The 20,136-nt window shown below is 43.7% G+C and overlaps 2 protein-coding genes across 3 annotated transcripts; both read right to left on the bottom strand.

The window, feature by feature from the left end:
- Positions 1-10,865: 10,865 nt before the first annotated feature.
- Positions 10,866-13,546, bottom strand: LOC101778796. The gene is made up of 2 exons (XM_004966540.2): positions 13,125-13,546; positions 10,866-12,210 (listed from the first exon to the last, which is right to left on the bottom strand). The coding sequence occupies exons 1-2, from the start codon at positions 13,226-13,228 to the stop codon at positions 10,986-10,988; spliced, it is 1,329 nt and encodes a 442-aa protein (XP_004966597.1). The 5' UTR covers positions 13,229-13,546; the 3' UTR covers positions 10,866-10,985.
- A 248-nt stretch (positions 13,547-13,794) lies between these two features.
- On the bottom strand, positions 13,795-16,443 carry LOC101754719 (F-box protein At2g26160). Of its 2 annotated transcripts, XM_004964281.3 has the most exons (3): positions 16,232-16,443; positions 14,450-15,235; positions 14,201-14,342 (listed from the first exon to the last, which is right to left on the bottom strand). In XM_004964281.3, exons 1-3 carry the CDS (start codon positions 16,339-16,341, stop codon positions 14,339-14,341), a joined length of 900 nt encoding a protein of 299 aa, XP_004964338.1. In that variant the 5' UTR covers positions 16,342-16,443; the 3' UTR covers positions 14,201-14,338. The 2 variants fall into 2 exon arrangements, with proteins under 2 accessions (XP_004964337.1, XP_004964338.1); XM_004964280.3 differs by having other exon boundaries at positions 13,795-15,235; positions 16,232-16,441.
- Positions 16,444-20,136: the final 3,693 nt, after the last annotated feature.

Below are 20,136 nucleotides of genomic sequence, written 5' to 3'. Positions count from 1 at the left end.
ATTCCTTCTGACTTTATCTGCTAATCATTGCACAAGACATTGTACTTCCGCCCACTAGTTAAATTGTGCAAACATCAGAACAAGGAATTAAAAAAGTTACATTCTTTTTTTTCATCATGTTGTGACTATGAGCATCTGACACACATTGTACCCCCTTTGCATAATAACAAGATATCAACGGCTAAAAAAACAGCATCATGACAAAATTAAGCCTTAGTTGCTCTTTCAGAGTCTGTTGGAGGGCAGCTTTTCGCACCAGGTTTAATCATATTTTGCTTGCGTTCTTGTCTTCATTCACATGAACGGAGAATATCTCACCTCACCAAGCTCCAAAAGTCAAGAGACGACTCCTGCCAAAAAAGACTCCAATTCGCTGGAATTGCAGTCAATTTACGCCAGAATTAAAAGCAACACAGCAAAAAAAAAAAAAAGAAAAGAAAAAAAACTCTAGTGGTGAGTGGCAGGTCAAATTGGCATACGCGATAAGTACAAGGAGGTCTACGGAGCCGTCTACGTCCAACGGCCTCGACGTACACAAGACACGACCGGAGCAGGTCTGAGCGTCAGCATTACGGCATGTTAATGGTCTCATGCTCCATTTGTTAATCTCACTTGTTCTATTGCCAGAGTCAACTTAATTGCTACCTTCTAGACCGGGTTAGATGGAGACATGAAGAACAGTTTTCTTTATCCTCACAAAAAAAAAAACAAGAACAATGCTTTTGTGCAAAGTCTTGCGGCCTCTGAACAACTCAGTGGCCATGGAATTATCAGTGGGTTTTCAAGGATTCTACGGGGCGTGCTGGAGAAGATTTAACCGCAATTTTCAGATGTGCAAGTGCGACTTTTCTGCGTGCCAATAATTCAATAGATGATGGTTGGACTTAATGATGTGTATACAAAGACTAAAGTACAGGGGGCTAAGGAGAAAGCAAGAGGTGATTAAGAGTGCTAGTGCACATTAATATTCTCTGTCAATGGAAAAAGATTGATGTGGTAGGTTTTAAGATTTTGGATAGTGGGATGGTTGTAGAAAGCGTTTACCTGGACATTTGGGTCCTGTTTGGAGCAAATCTTAACTGCTTGTTATTGTTAAAATGAATCTTAGTTTGTTCGTTTTAAACGTTATATGTTTTAAAATGGAGGGAATATAGGAGAATTCAAGGAATCTTAGTATTATTGGCAAACTTGGTCATATGTCTATCTAGTTTCCTCATGCAACTTTTTTTTTTGAAAAACTCTCATGCAACCTTTTTGAAAGATTTTTTTTTCTCATGCAACTAGTTGTTGTTTTCTATCAGTATGATTTTGAGTGCTACATCATCATGGTGTCATGTTTGACAGGGATATAGATGAGCTTGCAAGAGGGCATTTGTTTGGTTAACCTACTACAAATACTTAGGATTTACTATCATGGTGGCATAATGAACATCACATCACATAGGCATAGTCAAGGCAGGCAAGGCACGGCAGGGGGCATGGGTGGTTGTCTGGTTGATGCCATGCCTCATGCACGGGGTCGTGTTGTCCCTTGTCACTCTTTGTTTTTGTATTCCATGTCTGTCCTCTGATATTTGTGTGAGAATGGGTAGGTTTTTCATGATTTCTGTGGCCTGCTAAGGTGCTGTCACACTCAAAAACTGTGTGCAGCCTGGTGTGGTAGTGTGGTGAGGATGATGATTGTCACGTGCAGTGCAGTGCGGGCCCCACTGTCATTGTAAAAGAAAGCAAATAAGCAAGGGGCAAGGGTGTGTGTGCATCAGAAACAAGCTAACGACAAAACAGACGGCCTCGTGCCCTTTTTACCGACTCATCTCAGCTAGGTAAATTTGGTAGAAGGTAAAAGCATTCTTTTTATTTTTGAAAAATAGTATTGTGCCTGCCAATTTTTTTTAAAAAAAACTGGTAGCCAGAGGTGCCAGACCTGCAGTCTCTCCTCTCTCTCTTTTTTTTACCACATTAACATGTGAGAAGACAAACATGTGTGCACGGTTATTAAAGAATTCACCACATCAGTAGCTGGGGCTGAGCAAAGAGTGGTCAGACAGACAGACGATAGAGGGAAGGGGAGGCCATGGCCATGGAGACCTGCAGAGGGAGAGCTGCTAGAGGAAAGCCATGCCCTGAAACTGAAACTGATCCGTGATGATGACAGGTGCAGGCTTGTTTCTTCTTCAGTTCTTGCCTTCTTGGCTTGACCGCTTGACCACTTGACCACTGTAACGCAAAGAATCCCGTTCGTTTGTTCTCTCTTCCCGTTACATCTGAGTGCAAATGTAATGTTGACCCGTTTTTGTACTAGCCGTTACTGTAGCTTCTGTGTCAGGCCCGCCGGCCCAACGGTCATGTAGAGAAAGAGAGAGAGCGCACGGTGCACATGTGCAGTGAGAGAGAGAGAGAGAGAATAGTGTTGCCGCACAAGCATCATTCAAGTTCGAATAGTGCTGCAGCATGTGCATCACTGCTGTAGTGTTGTCACAGGCTTAACAAGCAACGGTTGAGTGTCAATCAGTAGCTTAGTAAGTGCTGTTGTTCCAAAATCCAAATCTTCCTGCCGTCTTCCTTCTCCTCCCTCTCTCTCTCTCTCTCTAAGTACAGTGCTTCAATGGAATACCAACCAGTACCCAGTGTAATTTAATCGCCACTGATTAATGTGCTTTTGGCCGCTCTAATCGCCGGTTAGACCACTTGTGAATTCTATTCCTGTCCCATGCGGCAGGTGCAGGCTGGCCGAGGGAAGAGAGTTGACCAGCGCACATGCACCTAATAGTTTGTTGTTAGTACTCCTGTTGATGCTACTGTAGACAATTAACAAAAGGATAGTAGTAACTAAGATTGGCCCTTAGTGTAGGCAGTAGGAATTAATAGCCCTTGATGGGGTCCTAATCACTTGTTTTATCAATGTGCCCTGGAATCAAGCAGACCTGCAACTGTATATGTGCAGTGTTGTCTTCTTGATGGTAGCTTGCTCCTGTTGTTTTCTGCTTGCAGCAGCATGGCCATGGATAGTGAAGCCTCAACTGGCCATTGATTCTTGCTTGCCTGCCTAAGCTTGCCTCTCCAGAGATCAGCAGGTAGTTACTTCTCTAACCAATATAATTGCATGCTTTATTTAGCACTCCCTCCGTTCCAAATTGGATGTCGTTTTGACTTTTTTTTTTACCTAGACATACACTATATCTAAATGCATAATAATATCTATGAACTTAAAAAATTAAAACGATCTACAAGGAAGGAGTAGTGTTTTAACAAAGAAACAAAAGGCAATTGTAATTGCACTGCAATTAAGAAGAATGGCAGCTGCTACCGCAGGCCCTGACCAGAGTAGTGCACTTTTTCTGATTCTGAAGATCGGCCAGGCTCAAATTGCTTTTATCATGTCCTTTGCATTAATAAAATCAAAACAATCCTACGAGCAAGAGAGAGAGAGAGAAAGCCAGCGCGCCAACTCCTTTTGAACGGCCAAAAGGAAAAAGAAACATTCTACTATATATCCTGCCGTTTTGTTAATGTTTAATGTCGCTGAATTTGGGGAGACCAGGGAAAAGGAGCATTATTAGGTGAGACTGAGATTCATCTTTATCCGCACCATCCTAAGCTGACCGAGCTCTCCGATTACTTTTTTTAAATTTAACCAAAAAATTAGTTAGTACAGTACAAGCAGTACCTGCTGCTTATTAGCTACTCCTGTTTTCTTTTCTTTTCTTTTTTTTTCTCATTGAAGTTTCATTGAAGAGGAGACAGATTTATATGATGTCCTGCATGCTGTACTAGAAACAAGTAGACAAATGGAGGCGAAAAGATGTAAATATATAATTACTGACCACTGAACTGCTGAAAATTTAGGCCTAAATGTTATTTTGTGTGTTCCTCTCTTACTATTATGACCTCATGATTAGCACTTTCATATACTGGTGCACAAATTCAATTCAGAACATACATGAACCCATAATTACAAGAAATATCTGATCATCTAGCTGCTTTAATTTGTTCGTACAAGTTATACATGCATGAGTCTAATGCAAATGGCCCCAGCTGCAAGCAATGTCATGTGCTGGTATATGCAAACTGCAAAGTGTCCAGCTACCTCTGAGCACTAACTGAAGATACAACTGCTACATGCCTTTATTTTTCTCGAGGATTAGTACTTGTTGTCTGTCACTTGATGCTCAAGATTGTGTAGCCACGGCGGCCAACATCCAGTGCGCAATGTTCTCACATGGATCGACAGGGCACCTGGCCACAAAAGCGCTAATCCTCCTAGTGCGAGAGTTGGTGCGGGTGCAGCGGCCAACACCATGATGAGTATGTTTCAAGAACCCTAGATTCAGGAAATAAAGCAGCAACAAGCTACTCGTGTATATTGGACACTACTAACACATTCTGTCTGTACATCTATGCAAAACTAATTTTCTAGACCACCGTTTTCAGTCGCTAGCATTTGGTATTAGTTGTTCTGAATTCTGATCAGCCTCTACATTTTTACCTTCTGAAGAGAACTGTTGGTGAAGGAATAGTCAGAGAGTTTTTACTTATGCACGATGATTCTATTTTGGAATAATGGAGTGGATGAATTGATTGACTGTCATACTGTAACATTAGAGCACCATGTAAGCTTTCGGTGTGAACAGTGGGAGGAAGTACACATGACATTTGTCTAGAAGTTGCTAGTGTCATATGCAAAAGAGACATCACACCCAATCCCATTTTCTCTCAAGGTGAGGAAGCCAGAAAACAAATATAAAAAAAAGCAGAGGTGACATGCGCCCACAAAGTCTATTATCTAGGTCTGAATTAACGATGCCCTTGGCATCTTCCAAATGAAATTCCAACCCATCTCATCCACTCCTACACACAATTTCCCTGTCATGTGTGTTATACAAGTCTACTCCTGTGTATGGATGGAGACTGAACAAAATCTATGGTTTTTTTTTCTCAATTATTTGATTCTCTCTTTCTTTTGGATATACACAACAGGGATGTGCTTGTCAGGTTGCTATTTGTCATATGTGTTTTCTTAGTAGATGTGACACCAAAAGTTTTTATTGGTTATGACGTGTGGTTTCCTCTTTTCGTTTATGAAAATTCAAAAGTAAAATGAGTGCGACTTTCTGAAAACACAGGTGGAGAACTGCTTGTCTCTCATTAAAAGGTAGATAAAAAGGTACAAATAGGATAGGAAGAAATGGAGTATGAAAGCTTATTTACCCCCAAAATAAATAAAGAAAACCCAATCCATTTGAAGTACCTCTCTTGGAACCCATTGAGTTCATGAAGCTCATCTCAAACCATGCCGCATCTCATTAGTTCAATTTAATTTTTTTTAGAAAAAAAACATTAGTTCAATTTATACCTGATTGACCCTTGGCGAAATCATACTAACAGTCTAGTCAGCGGGAGGAAGAATCTAGACAAAATGAGGACTTTGAATTATGCGCGCACACAAAATTAATTAGAGTGTCAATACAAGCAATATCATCGTTTTCACCGCCCAGTTCCATATTACGAAAACGATGCAAATTTCCTGTTTATTTTCGTTGAAAAAGGGAAATATGTTCCCATCCATGTTTGAAAGTTGCCCAATTTGTGGTGAGACTGAGTCTGCATTGGTCTGCCGGTCAGTCACATTGGAGTACCTGCATGAGCAGGTTTCAGTGTGTGGATAGCCATGCTGCATGACTTGTTTGAAATTCTTGGCACTCAAAGCCAAAGAAGTCCAGAAATTCAAAGTCTAGAGTCCTCTCCCGTTCCTTGTATCTGCCATATGCTCGTGGATGTGCAAGTTTCTGCGTCTGATTTTTCTCCACTGGTGAAAAACTGCCGATGCAAAGCCATCAAGATGTTGAGGTTCTTGCAGGCCTCCAAATGATGATGATAGGGCCATGCATGCTTTCGAGAGGAAGAAAAGTAAACATGAGGGGGCAATAGCATCACGGCAGTTTTGACCCAAAAGGATGAACAAAGCGATAGCCACATGTAAAAAATGTGGTGATGGATTGTTCCTTTACTTTGGGATCCTGTTGATTGGATGACCTTTAAAATAATTCATGAAATCTGGATAATGAGCATATAACTTTGAGAAAAGAGGAGGATAATGACACAAAAAATGTGTTAGAGTTGCTGAAAACCAAGTTAATGGCTGCAGCAAAGGGCAGTGCAGGGCTGAAATCTTGCACAGTTGAGACGATTACTCAAATGTTTTTTGGCGCCAAAGAGGAACAGGACATCAATCATGTTTGGCTCCTGCAAAAAAGGAAGGCAAGCCGTTGAACAGGGAGGGAGGGAGGGAATCCCCGTGATGAAATAATGGACACGGCACAACTCAAGCTAGTAGATCGCTAGGCTGGCTGACGCTTTCCTTGCTGAATCTTCTTTTGGGCCCAGCCCAGGATGGGCCCCTTTTATTGTTGCTAGTGTGGTCCAGCCCACGTAACCAAGTGGCCCAACTACTACTGGCTTGTGTTCCTAGTTTTTGGCGCCAGTTTTCGAGAATAGATATTTTTGCAGGGCTCCAAATGAATAAATGATGCATGCTGGACTGATGCTGGTGGTGCAGAGATGTGTTGATGGATTCAGCACTCTTTTTCTTGCAAGATGACACCGGCTCACATTGCAGATGGAAATATCGTGCGAGGCCTTGCATTTGACGCGTAACAAAATATATTTTCGTCTCCTTGTTCAATATAGTTGCTGCAATATATTTGCTGCAATATATTTGCTGCAATATAGTTGTACTTATGAGGATAGATGTTGTCATCTTTTCCTCAAGCATTTGCTGCTTTAGAAGAGTAGTTGTTTTTCTGCTGTATTATTCACATCAAAATACTTAACACATGCCATCTTAATTTGTTAGCGGGTGTCACGTGGAAACAAATTAATAAACTATATATTGGCAACTAGAGCTAGCACAGCAATAGCATAGTGGTGGCCTTGAGCATGCAGAAAAGAGTGACGTGGTGGTGCCTCAGGCTCACACCAGTCGTCGTACATCTGTTGGAAATGCATTTCTTTTTGGACAAAGATTATATTTTCGGCGACAAATTAAAGATGAACAGCTCAATCTTCTTTGGGTCCAGCCCACGTCATTAAGTGGCCCAAATACTACCGGCTCTGCTCTGCTCTGCTAGTGGAGAGAGAGGTGCATGTCTCGACGTATTCAGTATTCTTACTTTGAACTTTGATTTAGGAATCGATCGGTTGATATCAAACAGGCACAAGGTTACAGCCATGTTTAAAGTTACAAATTAATATGCTTGCATGCAAGATTTATATATAGTATGCTTAGATTAGGCTTTGATGTTGGTTCCTCCGCTAGATTCAATTACGATTAAGCGATTGATAAATGAAATTAAAGCTCAGAAATGTATAGGTAGGTATTCCTGAAAAAGTAGGCAGGTACGACCTACATTTTGCAGTTTTATTTGGATTATTAACAAATGAAGAGGAGAAAGAAACATGGTATTATTGTCTATGAATATGTTTGAGAAAGCTGTCCGTTCCTAAACCTGTAAACTGTAATACTACTTGTCGAGTTGCTGCTCTTACAGCAATTATGCCAAGCCCAAGCTATTTTAATTTCACAGGTACATTCTCAATGACCAAGCGGTGCATTTTTAAAACAGTTGAGATACATTTTTTTTTTCTTGGAAAATTCTGTTTTCACGTTGCACTGCTGCCTTACTAGATGTTTTAAAACCTCCGATCCACCATATATACTGGCACCTTCAGTCTAGCACTAAATGACATGATGATGCGCTCATTTAGCGCAAGCACAACTAGATTCCTTGTACCTATATGTGTTGTTAACAGTATAATTGTTAATGTGAATAGTCCCTCCTCTTTTTGGCCTCTCAAGGCCTTCATCCTCTTTTTAATATAACAGGTACCTCTCCTGCCAGTTCTTTCAAAAAAAAAATACTCCATCCTTGAATAGGTTATTCGAAAATTTTGACCACCTGTACCCGTGCCCCACCTGCTGACCAACATGCCACCAATGCGCCATGAAAATGACATGCTACATTTCTGTTCTCTAGCTTTACTCCTGCTTAATCTTTTTCTTGAGTGATTTCTGGCTTCCTGGGCACCATGGGAGCAAATATTATGTTGTTATTATGATAGCCTCTGTATGTTTAGCACTATCTCTTTGTGGTCCGATCCGCGTGGCATTACTATGTGACAATTTATGAACTGAAGGTTTTAGCACCGAAAGGCCAGTCTAGGAGGCGTCAGCATCTGTGTAGGCTATTGTCTCTTGCCTGAGATTTTACACAGTATGGATTCGTTGCCTAATAATTCACGGTTGCAGATCCCAGTGATGGATGATTTCTGAAAAGAAGGCTTCTTTCTGCATGGATTCAGAGCAGCGCCACTGACTCATCCGTGACAGCTAGAATGCACTGTCACGGTAACGATATGACATGCTCACACATATTGTAGGTCTCTTAGAAAATATGATGGAAGTAGCATGAATTTGAATGCCCGTACAGTTTGTTGCAAATCATAGCATAACAACATTATATAAGCATATACTGCATACAGAAGTCGATAGCGAACTGGAGAGGAACCAGCTCATGCTTAAAGTCTCCACATATATTGTGCCCACACATTTTTTCTACCCTCAGTGTCAGTGATGTTGAGATGTTAGAGTAAACCAAATCTAATGAAGTCGGGAGTGAAGAAGCGAAGTGTCTGGTAGTGTACCCACTGCCTTCTTGCCAGCTTTGAATTCGAGCACCAAACGTTGTGCCATACAATTGAGTTCATCGAATTCCACTGAGGCAACCAACGCATATAAATTTGAAGTACAAATCGCGGTTGACATGTGATCTTCGTAGGCTTATCATAGGTTTTATGCTGCACATCGCACATGATAGAACTGCATGAAATTTGAGTATCATCCTTTATTTTATCTACTACTGTTGGTGCAATAATAGCAAGATCATAAAACATGACTCCCAACTTCGGTGAGACTGTACGAAGATATGAGAAGTGCAAGATTACCTGGAATAAGCTTCGAGTTTATTTTGCACGACATCCTATCATTCTTCACTGGTTGCTTCTTTTTTGTAACAGAGGCGAATTCCAATTATTTTTTCGCTACATGACATATGTATACCTGCAGAAAAACAAAAGAAAGGAAACAAGGCATGGCATTTAAGGATCCAAAGGCGGTGACAACAAAAGGCAAGCAAAAAAGAAGAAGGAAAAAAGCACTTGCAGATAACTAAATGGAACTAGCATAAAAGCTTTTTTTATTACTATCAATCATATCTGCAACACATCATTTAGATTGGGTGCTGACAGTTAATTTTCAGACCAGATCATATACTGACGATTGCATAAAATCATCAAGCAATCGGCGATGGGCCGGGCGCAGGCGGGCACTGGGGATCACAGAGAGGGCACACGGCCTGACACTCTTGCCAAGTGTCGTAGCACCAGGGTTCCGGCTTCTTATTCCAGCAGCAGTAGAACACATCATTTCCACGCAGCCTCTTCGTGCAGAATCTGAGTACCACTTCCCCTTTGCTCTCGTCCAGCGTTGTGTTGCTAAGGCTAGCAGTTCCAACATAGAGCTCCTGATGATGAGGACGACCTGTTTAATTGTGTGTTCATCAGCATGCACTTCACTTGGTAGTAATATAACTAACTAATTATGTGTATGTCTAGAACAAATGAATTCAAGGATAAAGAGTTAGCTGACACATACATTGCGCGGGGAATGCAAAGAGGAGGAAGAACATAAGCATCAAGGCTCCACCGCACCTGTCCCTCGTATTCATATCGGATTGCAAATGATCTAACCAGCCTCACACAATCATGGCTTCAGGTGTTGAATGTATGTATGTATGATGCATGCATGCATGTATGTATGTATGTACACATACATGCATAGAAACGAGTAGTAAGGGCAGTCCCAATGGGACATTGATGATAGTTTCTATCCCTCTTAATTATCATGCCAACTAGGCAATTTGCTAATGTGGCAGTAGATTTATTATGGAGAGAGAGAAACCATTTCTTAGAGAGGAAACCAAGTCCTCACGCGCACCAATGAGCCAAGAAACCAGCGAATCTGCATTGGGGAGACCCAAGTAGTTTCTTCTTACTTACTGCCGGATCCTTTGCGCTTGCACCGCTGCTACCCATCACTCGAGCTCCTTTACATGATGCACAGAGGATCTGGTACTAGAAGGGAGAATGATTGGTTGGATTTTTGTTTAGACTCTAGATAAAAAAGTTGCATTATGAAGGATGATTTCTTGATACAATATCCTAGACTATGGAAACTAGGTTGGTTTCTCCCGTTGGGACTGCCCTAAGTAATTGTTAGCTTCAAGGGAAGTTACTAATAATTGCATGCCTTTATTATATTATTACTCCCTTGCGTTTCACGAAATGACTGCTAGATTTGCATTGTTAACCCCAATCAATTATGACCTCCACCTCCAGGTGCTACAACGCTAAACCTGAATGAATGCAATTGTGCTTCCTCGGCCGTCAATATATTTAAGAATGGAGGGAGTGCACTCCTCGATGCGCTACTGCTCGGCGGCGAGGTCGGCCTCGGTGCACTCGCACGCCTCGTGGAGTCGTCTTCCAGTTCATCGGCGAGCCGGAGAGCACCCAGTAGCCGCCCGGCCGGAGGACGCGGTCGATCTCCACAAGGGCAAAATTGTCGTCAACACTTTAGTTAACGGCTGAATTCGACTTTTATTGCTACTAAAGTGCACCGAGACAGTTTCATGGTAAATTTCTAAAACGTGGATCTTTCGATGTCACAAACCCAATTTTTCCCAAAGACAATGGATATAGATCTATCAACTGCATTGCATTACAGTATAGCATAACCTTTTTGTGCATGAGTACACGCTGTACACCATATGCCAAGCTGAGAAACCATCACAGCTCCAGGACCCAGACAATGCATCATACAAAGACAGCAGCGCAAGGAGCTGAACTTCCAAGGTAAGCAAAGACGATGGTCACTGCCCATCGCCATAAACCAAACTGGGGAGCACCCAAAGGCTATGTAATTCATTGCTATGGACACTAGGTGCCGGGATAGGTTTTGATCTGTATGAACAGCCCACTGCTGTGCATGTGCAAGGTAGCTCCTGATGAAGCTCGACCACACTCCAAGCTTCATCAGAGTCTGCAGACGCGCCGGCACAGTAAATACAGTTGCTCTTCCCTCCCCATCTTTCGGGGTTCATACAAGAAAATGTTGGATTCCTCCTATCAAAGCTAATAAAGAGGGCATTATTTCCCAGATTATCCACTTTTACCCACTTAGCTGGTTCAACTGAAAAGTTAAGGCGAAAAACTTTGAAGGTGGCGGAGTAGCCAAAGAAGGCATTCCTGCAGGCTGAGAGCTCAACCAAGAGAAGCATGTCACCACATACCACCAACCATGGTTTATTAATTTTTATTAGACCAGCAACTGTGTCCTCTTCCCAGACAGCTGGCACTTCCTGCACGGTGAGCTGATGTGCCAAGCGTATCCTATGGAGCCTGTCAAGGAAATCCATAGCAAACATGTCACCTTTGAAGAACACAATCTGAAGGATGCGCTCGCAATCAAGAGTGTGCTCCAGCCAGGAGCTTGTTCCAACTTGCCACTGGAACATGGATGATCTAGAGAAAAGGAGGAGATGCGAATTGGGTGAGTTGATGGGAGCTACGAGGATTCCATAGTAGATTTCATGGTTGCCACTGAATTTGAGTCTGGGAGGCCTCACGGTAGCACCACTGTAGACATCAACAAGGAGGCATTGCTCCAAATTCGAGAGTATAAAATAACCATATGAGCAGCCCAGGTAGCACATACGGCCCCTAAGGTATCGAGGCGCTAAACGGTGAAGGGAGGAGGTTCGCTTTGCAGGATCAACAAGCTGCCACTTGCAATTGGATAGAAGGCTGTGCTTGACGGAGCTACCGTGGAGATGAGGATCACCCATATCTGGTCGGAGGTGGAGAGGTGGGAAGTTGAAGCTAAATGCAGGTGGAAGGGAAGAGAGCGCAGCACGCCAAGAATGGCAGGTGCCAATAAAAGCAAGGAGGTCATGGAATGAGCTAAACACGGCAATTATGTGGTGAAGCAGGCTATCCAGAAGATCTGCCCAAACATCAGGGTCACACATGGCAGCAGAGGAAGAGCTTGAGGTGTGGCAGGGTTTCTTAGAGGTCCTCTCCCCAGCAGCATCTTCCCTGTCAAACGGTGGTATTAACACTAATAGATCAGAAGCTAGCAGAACTCAATGATAATGGGTTAATGACAGATTAACTGTAAAAGAAAAGGACAACAGCCTCGTGCTACAGAAGGAAGGAGATGAGGATTTCCGTTTCATTGAGCTCCAGAATAGGATCAGCATGACAACTGACAAGTATGGACAGATAAAAGCTACGACAAAACCACCCACAGGTTTGACATGCTCCTCAACATCATAGTTGAGAGAGACTGAGTCAAGACGGATCACATCAAACAACGATAAGGAGAAGTATTCATAACAAAACAAGTGCGAGAACACGCCCCCTGTCCTCCATCATTATCTGGAGTCTGGACAGTCCAGGCAATCAGTCAATTTGGGATGAAGTGGCCCTAAGAGCAGCTGAAAGTTCACATGTCTTTTACTGTTATCTAGAGGCCTGTATAACTACTAGTTGCAGCTAAGAACCGTAAATAGTTTCCTCTTTGCACGGTTCCTAGTTAAACATGAATACAGTGTTTTCTATTTGCTCCAATCTGCTTTAGCCAACAAACGAGCAAATGTGCACTATCTTATAATGGTACCTAACCAATTTCAACATTTTGGTTTGAAACAGGCAATACCGCGAAATTTTGCGTCATGTGGTAAAAATTGCCCAACAAACAATAGGCGTGCAAACTCTGGTCTCACTGAACATTTCATTCCATGACCCAACAGGGAACAGTCACAGCAGCATACGAGGGTGTGATTCATAGGAGGCTACTGCTTGATGCTATGAACTATGATGCATGGCAAATGGGCTCCATGCTTGATTCAGTTTCTGCTCCACGTCTACGGCTCTACGCACCAATTTTTCTTTTAAAAAAACAAATAGAGGCATGTAGCGAGGGTTTAGAGCAAGAAGCGCTAGCAGACCTGAGGTTGGTGGGTTCCAGCGGTAAGGGTTCGCCTGGCGGCGGCGGAAGCGGTGGCCGTGCTTGCCGTCGAGGATGCCCGCGGCCGCGGCGTCGCCCGGCCATGGGTGAGCAGGGTGGCCTCTGCGTCCCGCACGAGCCGGCGGCGAACTCGAACTCACTGTGTCTCACTCCCACCGCTCTTCACGGATCCTGGACGTGAGAAGCCGTCATCCATTTTAACGGCAGCTGGCTCAGGCCGGCGGGGGAGAAACCGAGTCGCCGGCGAGGAGACCAACGAGGCGGCGGGCGGAGAGCCCGTTGACGATGGAATCGAGACCGGTCGGGCGGCTGACCGGTGGCCCATCCAAACATCACCAGTGTACTGTACTACAGTTTGATGAACACTTCTTTTAAGTATGCAGAAAATTGGTCACAGGGCATCATTACAGTAAGCATAATATCAAGTTCAACCTATGCAAGAAAACCAGACAGAATTCATACCGGCCTGGGGGATGCAAAATAACGCACAAAGGAAGACTGCACAATTAGTCCAGCAAAGCATGGCAGAAGTTGCAGATCATGGACCAATATTTCAGGATAATGCCCTACTACATACTAGAATAATCGTCCCAATGTAATGGACTCAAGCATATGCCCACTTCTTCTGCACCAACTTGATCAATATCTGGTGGGGAAATCACAATAGATAATAAAATGAATAAAACCTCAGCTTTCACTTGTTCACCACATAAAGAAGTAGGGATAGCCTAACCATTGCATGACAATACAACATAATTTGTACAGGAGGGCATTGAATGCCAAGTCAAGAAACCATACAGCTACAGGACCCAGTTTAATAGATCATATTAGGGCAGCAAAGGTAAGGGGCGCCCAAGAATAGCCAAAACTCCAAGGCAAGCTAAGATTTGTCATCGCCCAACGCCATAAACCAAACTGGGGAGCACCCAGAGGCTTTGCGGTTGGTGGTAACGGACACCAGGTCCGCGTGCCAGGATGGGTTCTGGACTGTAAGTTGTGCTCGGCACCACCTGACCAAGCTCGACCGCAATCCAAGGTTCATTACAATCTGCAGATGGGTTGGTGACGTAAATACTGTTTCTTTTTCCTCCCCATCTTTCAGGGCTCATGCATGAAAATGTTGGACTCCTCCTATCAGTGCTAACAAAGAGAGCATTGTCTCCTAAATTATCCATCTTTACCCACTTAGCTGGTTCAACTGAAAAGTCAAGGCAAAAGACTTTAAAGGTGCCAGGCAAGTCAGAAAAGGGTTCAAAGCTTACTGAGAAGTCAACCAAGAGAAGCATGTCACCACAGGCCACCAACCATTGCTGACAACTCAGGCCTGCATCCATGTCCTCTCCCCACATAACTGCTATTTCCTGCATGCTGAACTGAGGTGCCAAACGTATTCTGTGGAGCCTCCCAAACAAGTCCATGGCAAACATCTCACCTTTGAAGAACACGATCTGAAGGATGCGTTCAACATCAAGAGGGTGCTCTGACCAAGAGTTTGATCCAACCTGCCACTGGAACATTGATGATTTCGAGAAAAAGAGGAGGTGCAAATTGGATGAGTTGATGGGAGCTACAAGGAATCCATAGTAGATATCATGGTTGCCGGTAGATTTGAGTTTGGGAGGCTTCTTGGTAGCACCACTGTACACATCAACAAGGAGGCATTGCTCAAAATTGTAGAAGATAAGATAACCATATGAGCAGCCCAAATACCGCATGCGGACCCGAAGGTTTTGGGGCGCTGAACTGCGAAGGGAGGAGGTTTGCTTTGCAGGATCAACGAGCTGCCACTTGATATTGGATAAAAGGCTGTGCTTGACATAATTGCGATGGGGATGAGGATCATCTGGTTGGAGGTGGAGGGGTGGAAAGTTGAAGCTAAATGCAGGTGGGAGGGAAGAGAGTGCAGCGCGCCATGAGTGGCAGGTACCGATCAAAGCAAGGAGGTCATGGAATGAGCTGAGGAGGGCAATTATTTGGAGAAGCAGGCTGTCCAGGAGACCTGCCCAGACATCAGGGCCAGACATGGAAGAGGAAGTAGAGCTTGATGCATGGCAGGTTTTCTTGGAGGGCCTATCTGGAATGGCAACTTCCCTGTAAAATACAGCAAATTCAAGACTGATGGATCAGAAGTAGGAACTCAATTATATGAACATGACAATAAAAAACACAGTTACAAATGCAACATGCTCTACATACAGACCAACACAGAAAAGGGATCTCCATTTCATTGAACTTTAGAATAGGATATATATAAACATGCTAAACATTAATCAGAACAAGGTACAACAATACCACCCACAGGTCGATGTTGCACAGCAGCATAGTTACAGTTCTTAGTAGAATGAGAAATCTATATATATTTTCATCTCTCATGACAGCCAGGCACCCCAAGACAGATAACATCAAGCAATGAGAGTTAGAAGTTTCCATTTTCCAAGATACAATAAGTGAGAAGATACACCCTGCCCTCCTGGACACTTTAGCTATCTGGGGGTGAACTGGCCCAATGAGCAACTGAAATCCACATTTTTTTTTACAAAGGCAAACATAACACCGTGCAATTATTTTAATCTAAGAATTGTTCAGATTTCAATATTTTCACCCCCTTAGCTCTTTATGCATCCTTGTGCTATCCAAAAAGAAAAAAAAAGAAAAGAAAACAAACCAGCTGATGCATAAAGATACTACTAGCTTATCTGAACTTTGGTAGGGATCTCCAATGAGAGTTGAGAATGAAGTGCCCCGGTACCTTGAAACATTAAGCCAGCTCGTAGGCCACATAAATGTAGTATTTTCCATGGTAATACGACTGATGTGCTCTAGCAGTACGCAATAAACAATGTGCAAGCAAACTCTGTTTCAGTGAGCACTTTACTTAGGCAGCATCATGAGCGCAGGACAATGTATGAATCAATGGCCCAACAGCAGACCGAACCCACACGAGGGCACAACTCATGAGAAACTATTTCTAGACGCATGCTAGAAGGGCTCCGTACTTTCTTTAACTTGGCTCCACACCGGAACTGTATCGAAGGAAAGCAAACAGAGGCATAGAACGAGGGCTAGGGTAAGGAAGCACGCGCAGACCTGCGAGTCGTGGGTTCCATCGGCGAGGGATCTCCTGGAGGAGGCGCTAGCGGGGACCGTTCTTGCCGGAGATGTCCGCCGCGGCGGCGGCGGCGGTGGCGCCCGGCCATGGTGGCCTTACGAGTCGGCGGCGAGGAGAGCAAGAAGCGGCGGCGCGGTCGTCGATGAATGACCGGAGACGAGCGGCGGCCTGGTGGGTCCGTCCAGACTAGGTGAATTGTTGGGCCGATTTGGCCCATGGGTTTCGTCTGGTCACAAGTTTGTTGTTTGTTTTAGGAAAAAAAAGTCCTTTCCACCTCCCTGGACAACGGGATGAGTTTGCGTTTTTACCTTGAACTTCAAAACCGTCCAATCTGACTCCCCGCTCTCGAAACCGGACACCTGACCTCCCCGCCGCATTCAACTCTGGTTTCGTGCGGCCTGTTCCTACGCAAGCAGTGGCGAAGTTAGAGTGAATAGAGGTGGGTGCACCTGCCTTATGGGTACATAGAGCTTATCATTAGAGGTGCATTTATGGTTAAAAATTAAACATATTCACTGTTTTTTCATTTTTCAGGAGTACATTAGTACCCCTTAATTACTATATACCTCCGCCCCTGTCCACAGTAGCTTCTGGGCGACATGTTGGGCAACAGCGTGCCTTGGAGGTCGCCCCAGCCGATATCGAGCTCCTAGCTGTCCATCTCCGTCAAGCTCCTTGCGGCTAATCTCGATCGAGCACTCGAGCTCCTTGCCGTAGCTGCGGATGAGCATGCTGCTGCGCGCGGCGGCTTTCCAGGAGACCTTGCTCAAATTGGAGATCGAAATTGACCAAATCAAAAGGCCAACTCAATAGCTTTAAACTTTCTACATCCCACACGCACTGACGCACATTTAGGAAAATCCAAACTAGCTTCGTCCATGGGTTTTGAATTGCCTTCGTGATTCGAACGTTGTGGCGCCAGCTCTGACAAAACTAGTATCGAAACTCAATCGGGAGGTTAGGTGTCCCGGTTTCAAGAGCACAGGGAGGCAGAACGAACAGTTGTTTTGTTCAAGGTGAAAACACAGACTCGGCTCATTGTACAGGGAGGTAAATAGGACTTTTTCCTTTGTTTTATTGGCGGGCTCAATTTTCTGGGCCGAACCAGATACGTTAAAAAGGCCACATGTCGGCCCTATCAGCCCGGAACGAAAGGAAGTTGTATTAGTACTAGTGAATTGTGAGGATGAAAAAAGTATCCCACCATGGTTCCTCCTTCCGAATTAAGCAAGCACAAGTCGTAATCAGTATGTCGATGCATTCAAAAAGTACACAAAATTTGAGTATTTGCTATCGTCTGGAACTGCAAGGAGTACTACACATGGAAATACATCACCTTTCTTTTCTCGTCTATCCCTACCTATTCTCTACTACTAAAAATCTCTTATCTTTTCTTCTCTATATCTCCGCATTCAATTTCTATCTCCATCTATTCTCTCTATCTCTATACTTAAAAAATATAGAGATCGAGATCGAGATGGAGATGGAGATGGAGATAGAGATAGAGATATAGACAGGGGTAGAGATAGAGTATAAACGACATGCATATAAATGAAACCAGGATAAATGATGATGCAGTACATAGAACTCTCTATTATTATCATCAATCATGTCCAGTACATTATTTAGATCGGTACTAACAGTCCTAAGACCAGACGGTAAAGACTGTCAACGACCACGAGGGCACTTTTCGGAGCACTCATCCCAATGGTCATAACACACTGGTTTTGGATCTTGCTTCCAGCAGCAGTAGCACACCTTGTTTTCTGCTCCACACTGCGTCACCGTCTCACAAAATTCGAATTGGTTGGTGAGGCTGTAAGCCGAATCCCTTGCGGTTCCAACATCAAGCTGCTGATGAGCACGACCTGGTTGATTGCGTGTGTTCATGAGGATGATGCAGCTAGTATGTTTATGCATGTATATCTCTAGAACAAATTCAAGGACAAAGAATAATATACAGTTAACGAGACACTTACATTGCACAAGGAATACAACAAGGAGCATGATAAGCATCAAGGCTTTGCACTTGTCCCTCGTATTCATGTTGGATTGATCGGATCCTCCTAACACAGCCAATGGCTTGAGGTGATGAATGGGGCGTATACTCACTATAAATACATGGGGACACTAGTAGTAATTAATTGTTAGCTTGAATAGGAGTTATGAATAATCGCATGAATTTATTGTATTATCCTATTTAATCGAGTCACCTTCCTTTGGTCAACTCAATTAAAGAGGAATCGATTTAATTGTTATTAAATAGGAGAAATATGATTTAATTGCTATTTAATTGTGAGGATCCACCCAAATCTATCCTTTTTAATCGAGTCACCTTCCTTTGGTCAACTCAATTAAAAGGGGAATCGATTTAATCACTATTCAACTCTGGTTTTGTCCGAGGTGGCATCGCCACGTCAACATGGCAACCTCTTGCGGGCCCACAAGTTAGTGACGTTGGTTGTGCCATTCCTAAGAACGCGTCCCTCCTTTTCCATCTGCACGGATATGCTAGCGGCGTCACCCTTCGGCCATAGCTGAGCCAGGAGCTCAAGCCGACGGCAGTCGGCAGGTGCAGCAAACAGCATGCACCAGAGGATGGGGAGCGTGTGCATCGGGCCGTGCGTGGATCCGGAGTCTGGAGGTGGGGCGGACCAGAGGCCATTCACAAGAGCCGGCGAGATCTTCATCTTCATGCAGGCCATAGAGCTCCGTGAGGACGAGGCTACCGCGACCCGCGAGCCACTCCTCTTTCTTCTACCGGATCTCGTGCGGCCTGTTCCTCCACAACAGCTTCTGGGCGACGTGTTGGGCAAGAGCGTGCCTTGGTGGTCGACGCAGTCGATGCCGAGCTCCTAGCTGTCCATCTCCGTCGAGCTCCTTGCAGCTTGTTTTCTCCTTGTCGCGGATGCGCACGGCGGCTTCCCAGGAGACCTTGCTCAAATTGGAGATCGAAATTGAACAAATCAAAAGGCTAACTCAATAGCTTTAAACTTTCTACATCCTACACACATATTTAGGAAAATCCAAACTAGCTTCATCCATGGATTTTGAACCGCCTTCGCGATTCAAACGTTGTGGTGCCAGCTCAGACAAAATTGGTATCGAAACGAAATCGGGAGGTTAGGTGTCCGGTTTCAAGAGCACAGGGAGGCAGAACGGACGGTTTTTTTAGTTGAAGGTGAAAACACAGACTCAGTCCATTGTCCAGGGAGGTAAATAGGATTTTTTTCCTTTGTTTTGTTTTATTGGCAGGTTCAATTTTCTTGGCCGAACCGGGTACGTTAAAAAGGCCACATGTGGGAACCGAGTACGTTAAAAAGGCCACATGTGAGTCCTATCAGCCCAAAACGGAAGGCAGTTGTATTAGTACTAGTGAATTGTGAGGATGAAAAAAGTGTCCCAACATGGTTCCTCCTTTCGAATTAAGCAAGCGGAAATAGTAATCAGTATGTCGATGCATTCAAAAAGTACACAAAATTTGAGTATTTGCTTTCGTCCGGAACTGCAAAGAGTACTACACATGGAAATGCATCACATTTCTTTTATCATCTATCCCTATCTATTCTCTACTACTAAAAATCTCTTATCTTTTCTTCTCTATCGCCGCCTTCAATTTCTATCTCCATCTATTCTCTTATCTCTATCGCTATCTCTATACTTAAAAAAAATATAGAGATCGAGATCAAGATAGAGGTAGATTATAAACGACATGCATATAAATGAAACCAGCTATTTAGTCACCCAAATTTTTTCTCTATCCACCCAAATCTATCTTATTTAGTCGAGTCACCTTCATTTGGTCAACTCAATTAAAGGGAATCTATTTAATTGTGATTAAATAGGAGAAATATGATGCACAGTAATGATGGTGCAAATGATG

The sequence above is a fragment of the Setaria italica genome, chromosome IV (assembly GCF_000263155.2).
Source record: "Setaria italica strain Yugu1 chromosome IV, Setaria_italica_v2.0, whole genome shotgun sequence".
NCBI classification, from domain to species: domain Eukaryota; kingdom Viridiplantae; phylum Streptophyta; class Magnoliopsida; order Poales; family Poaceae; genus Setaria; species Setaria italica.
Note: the sequence above shows the minus strand (reverse complement) of the source record. Positions and strands in the feature narration are given on the sequence as shown.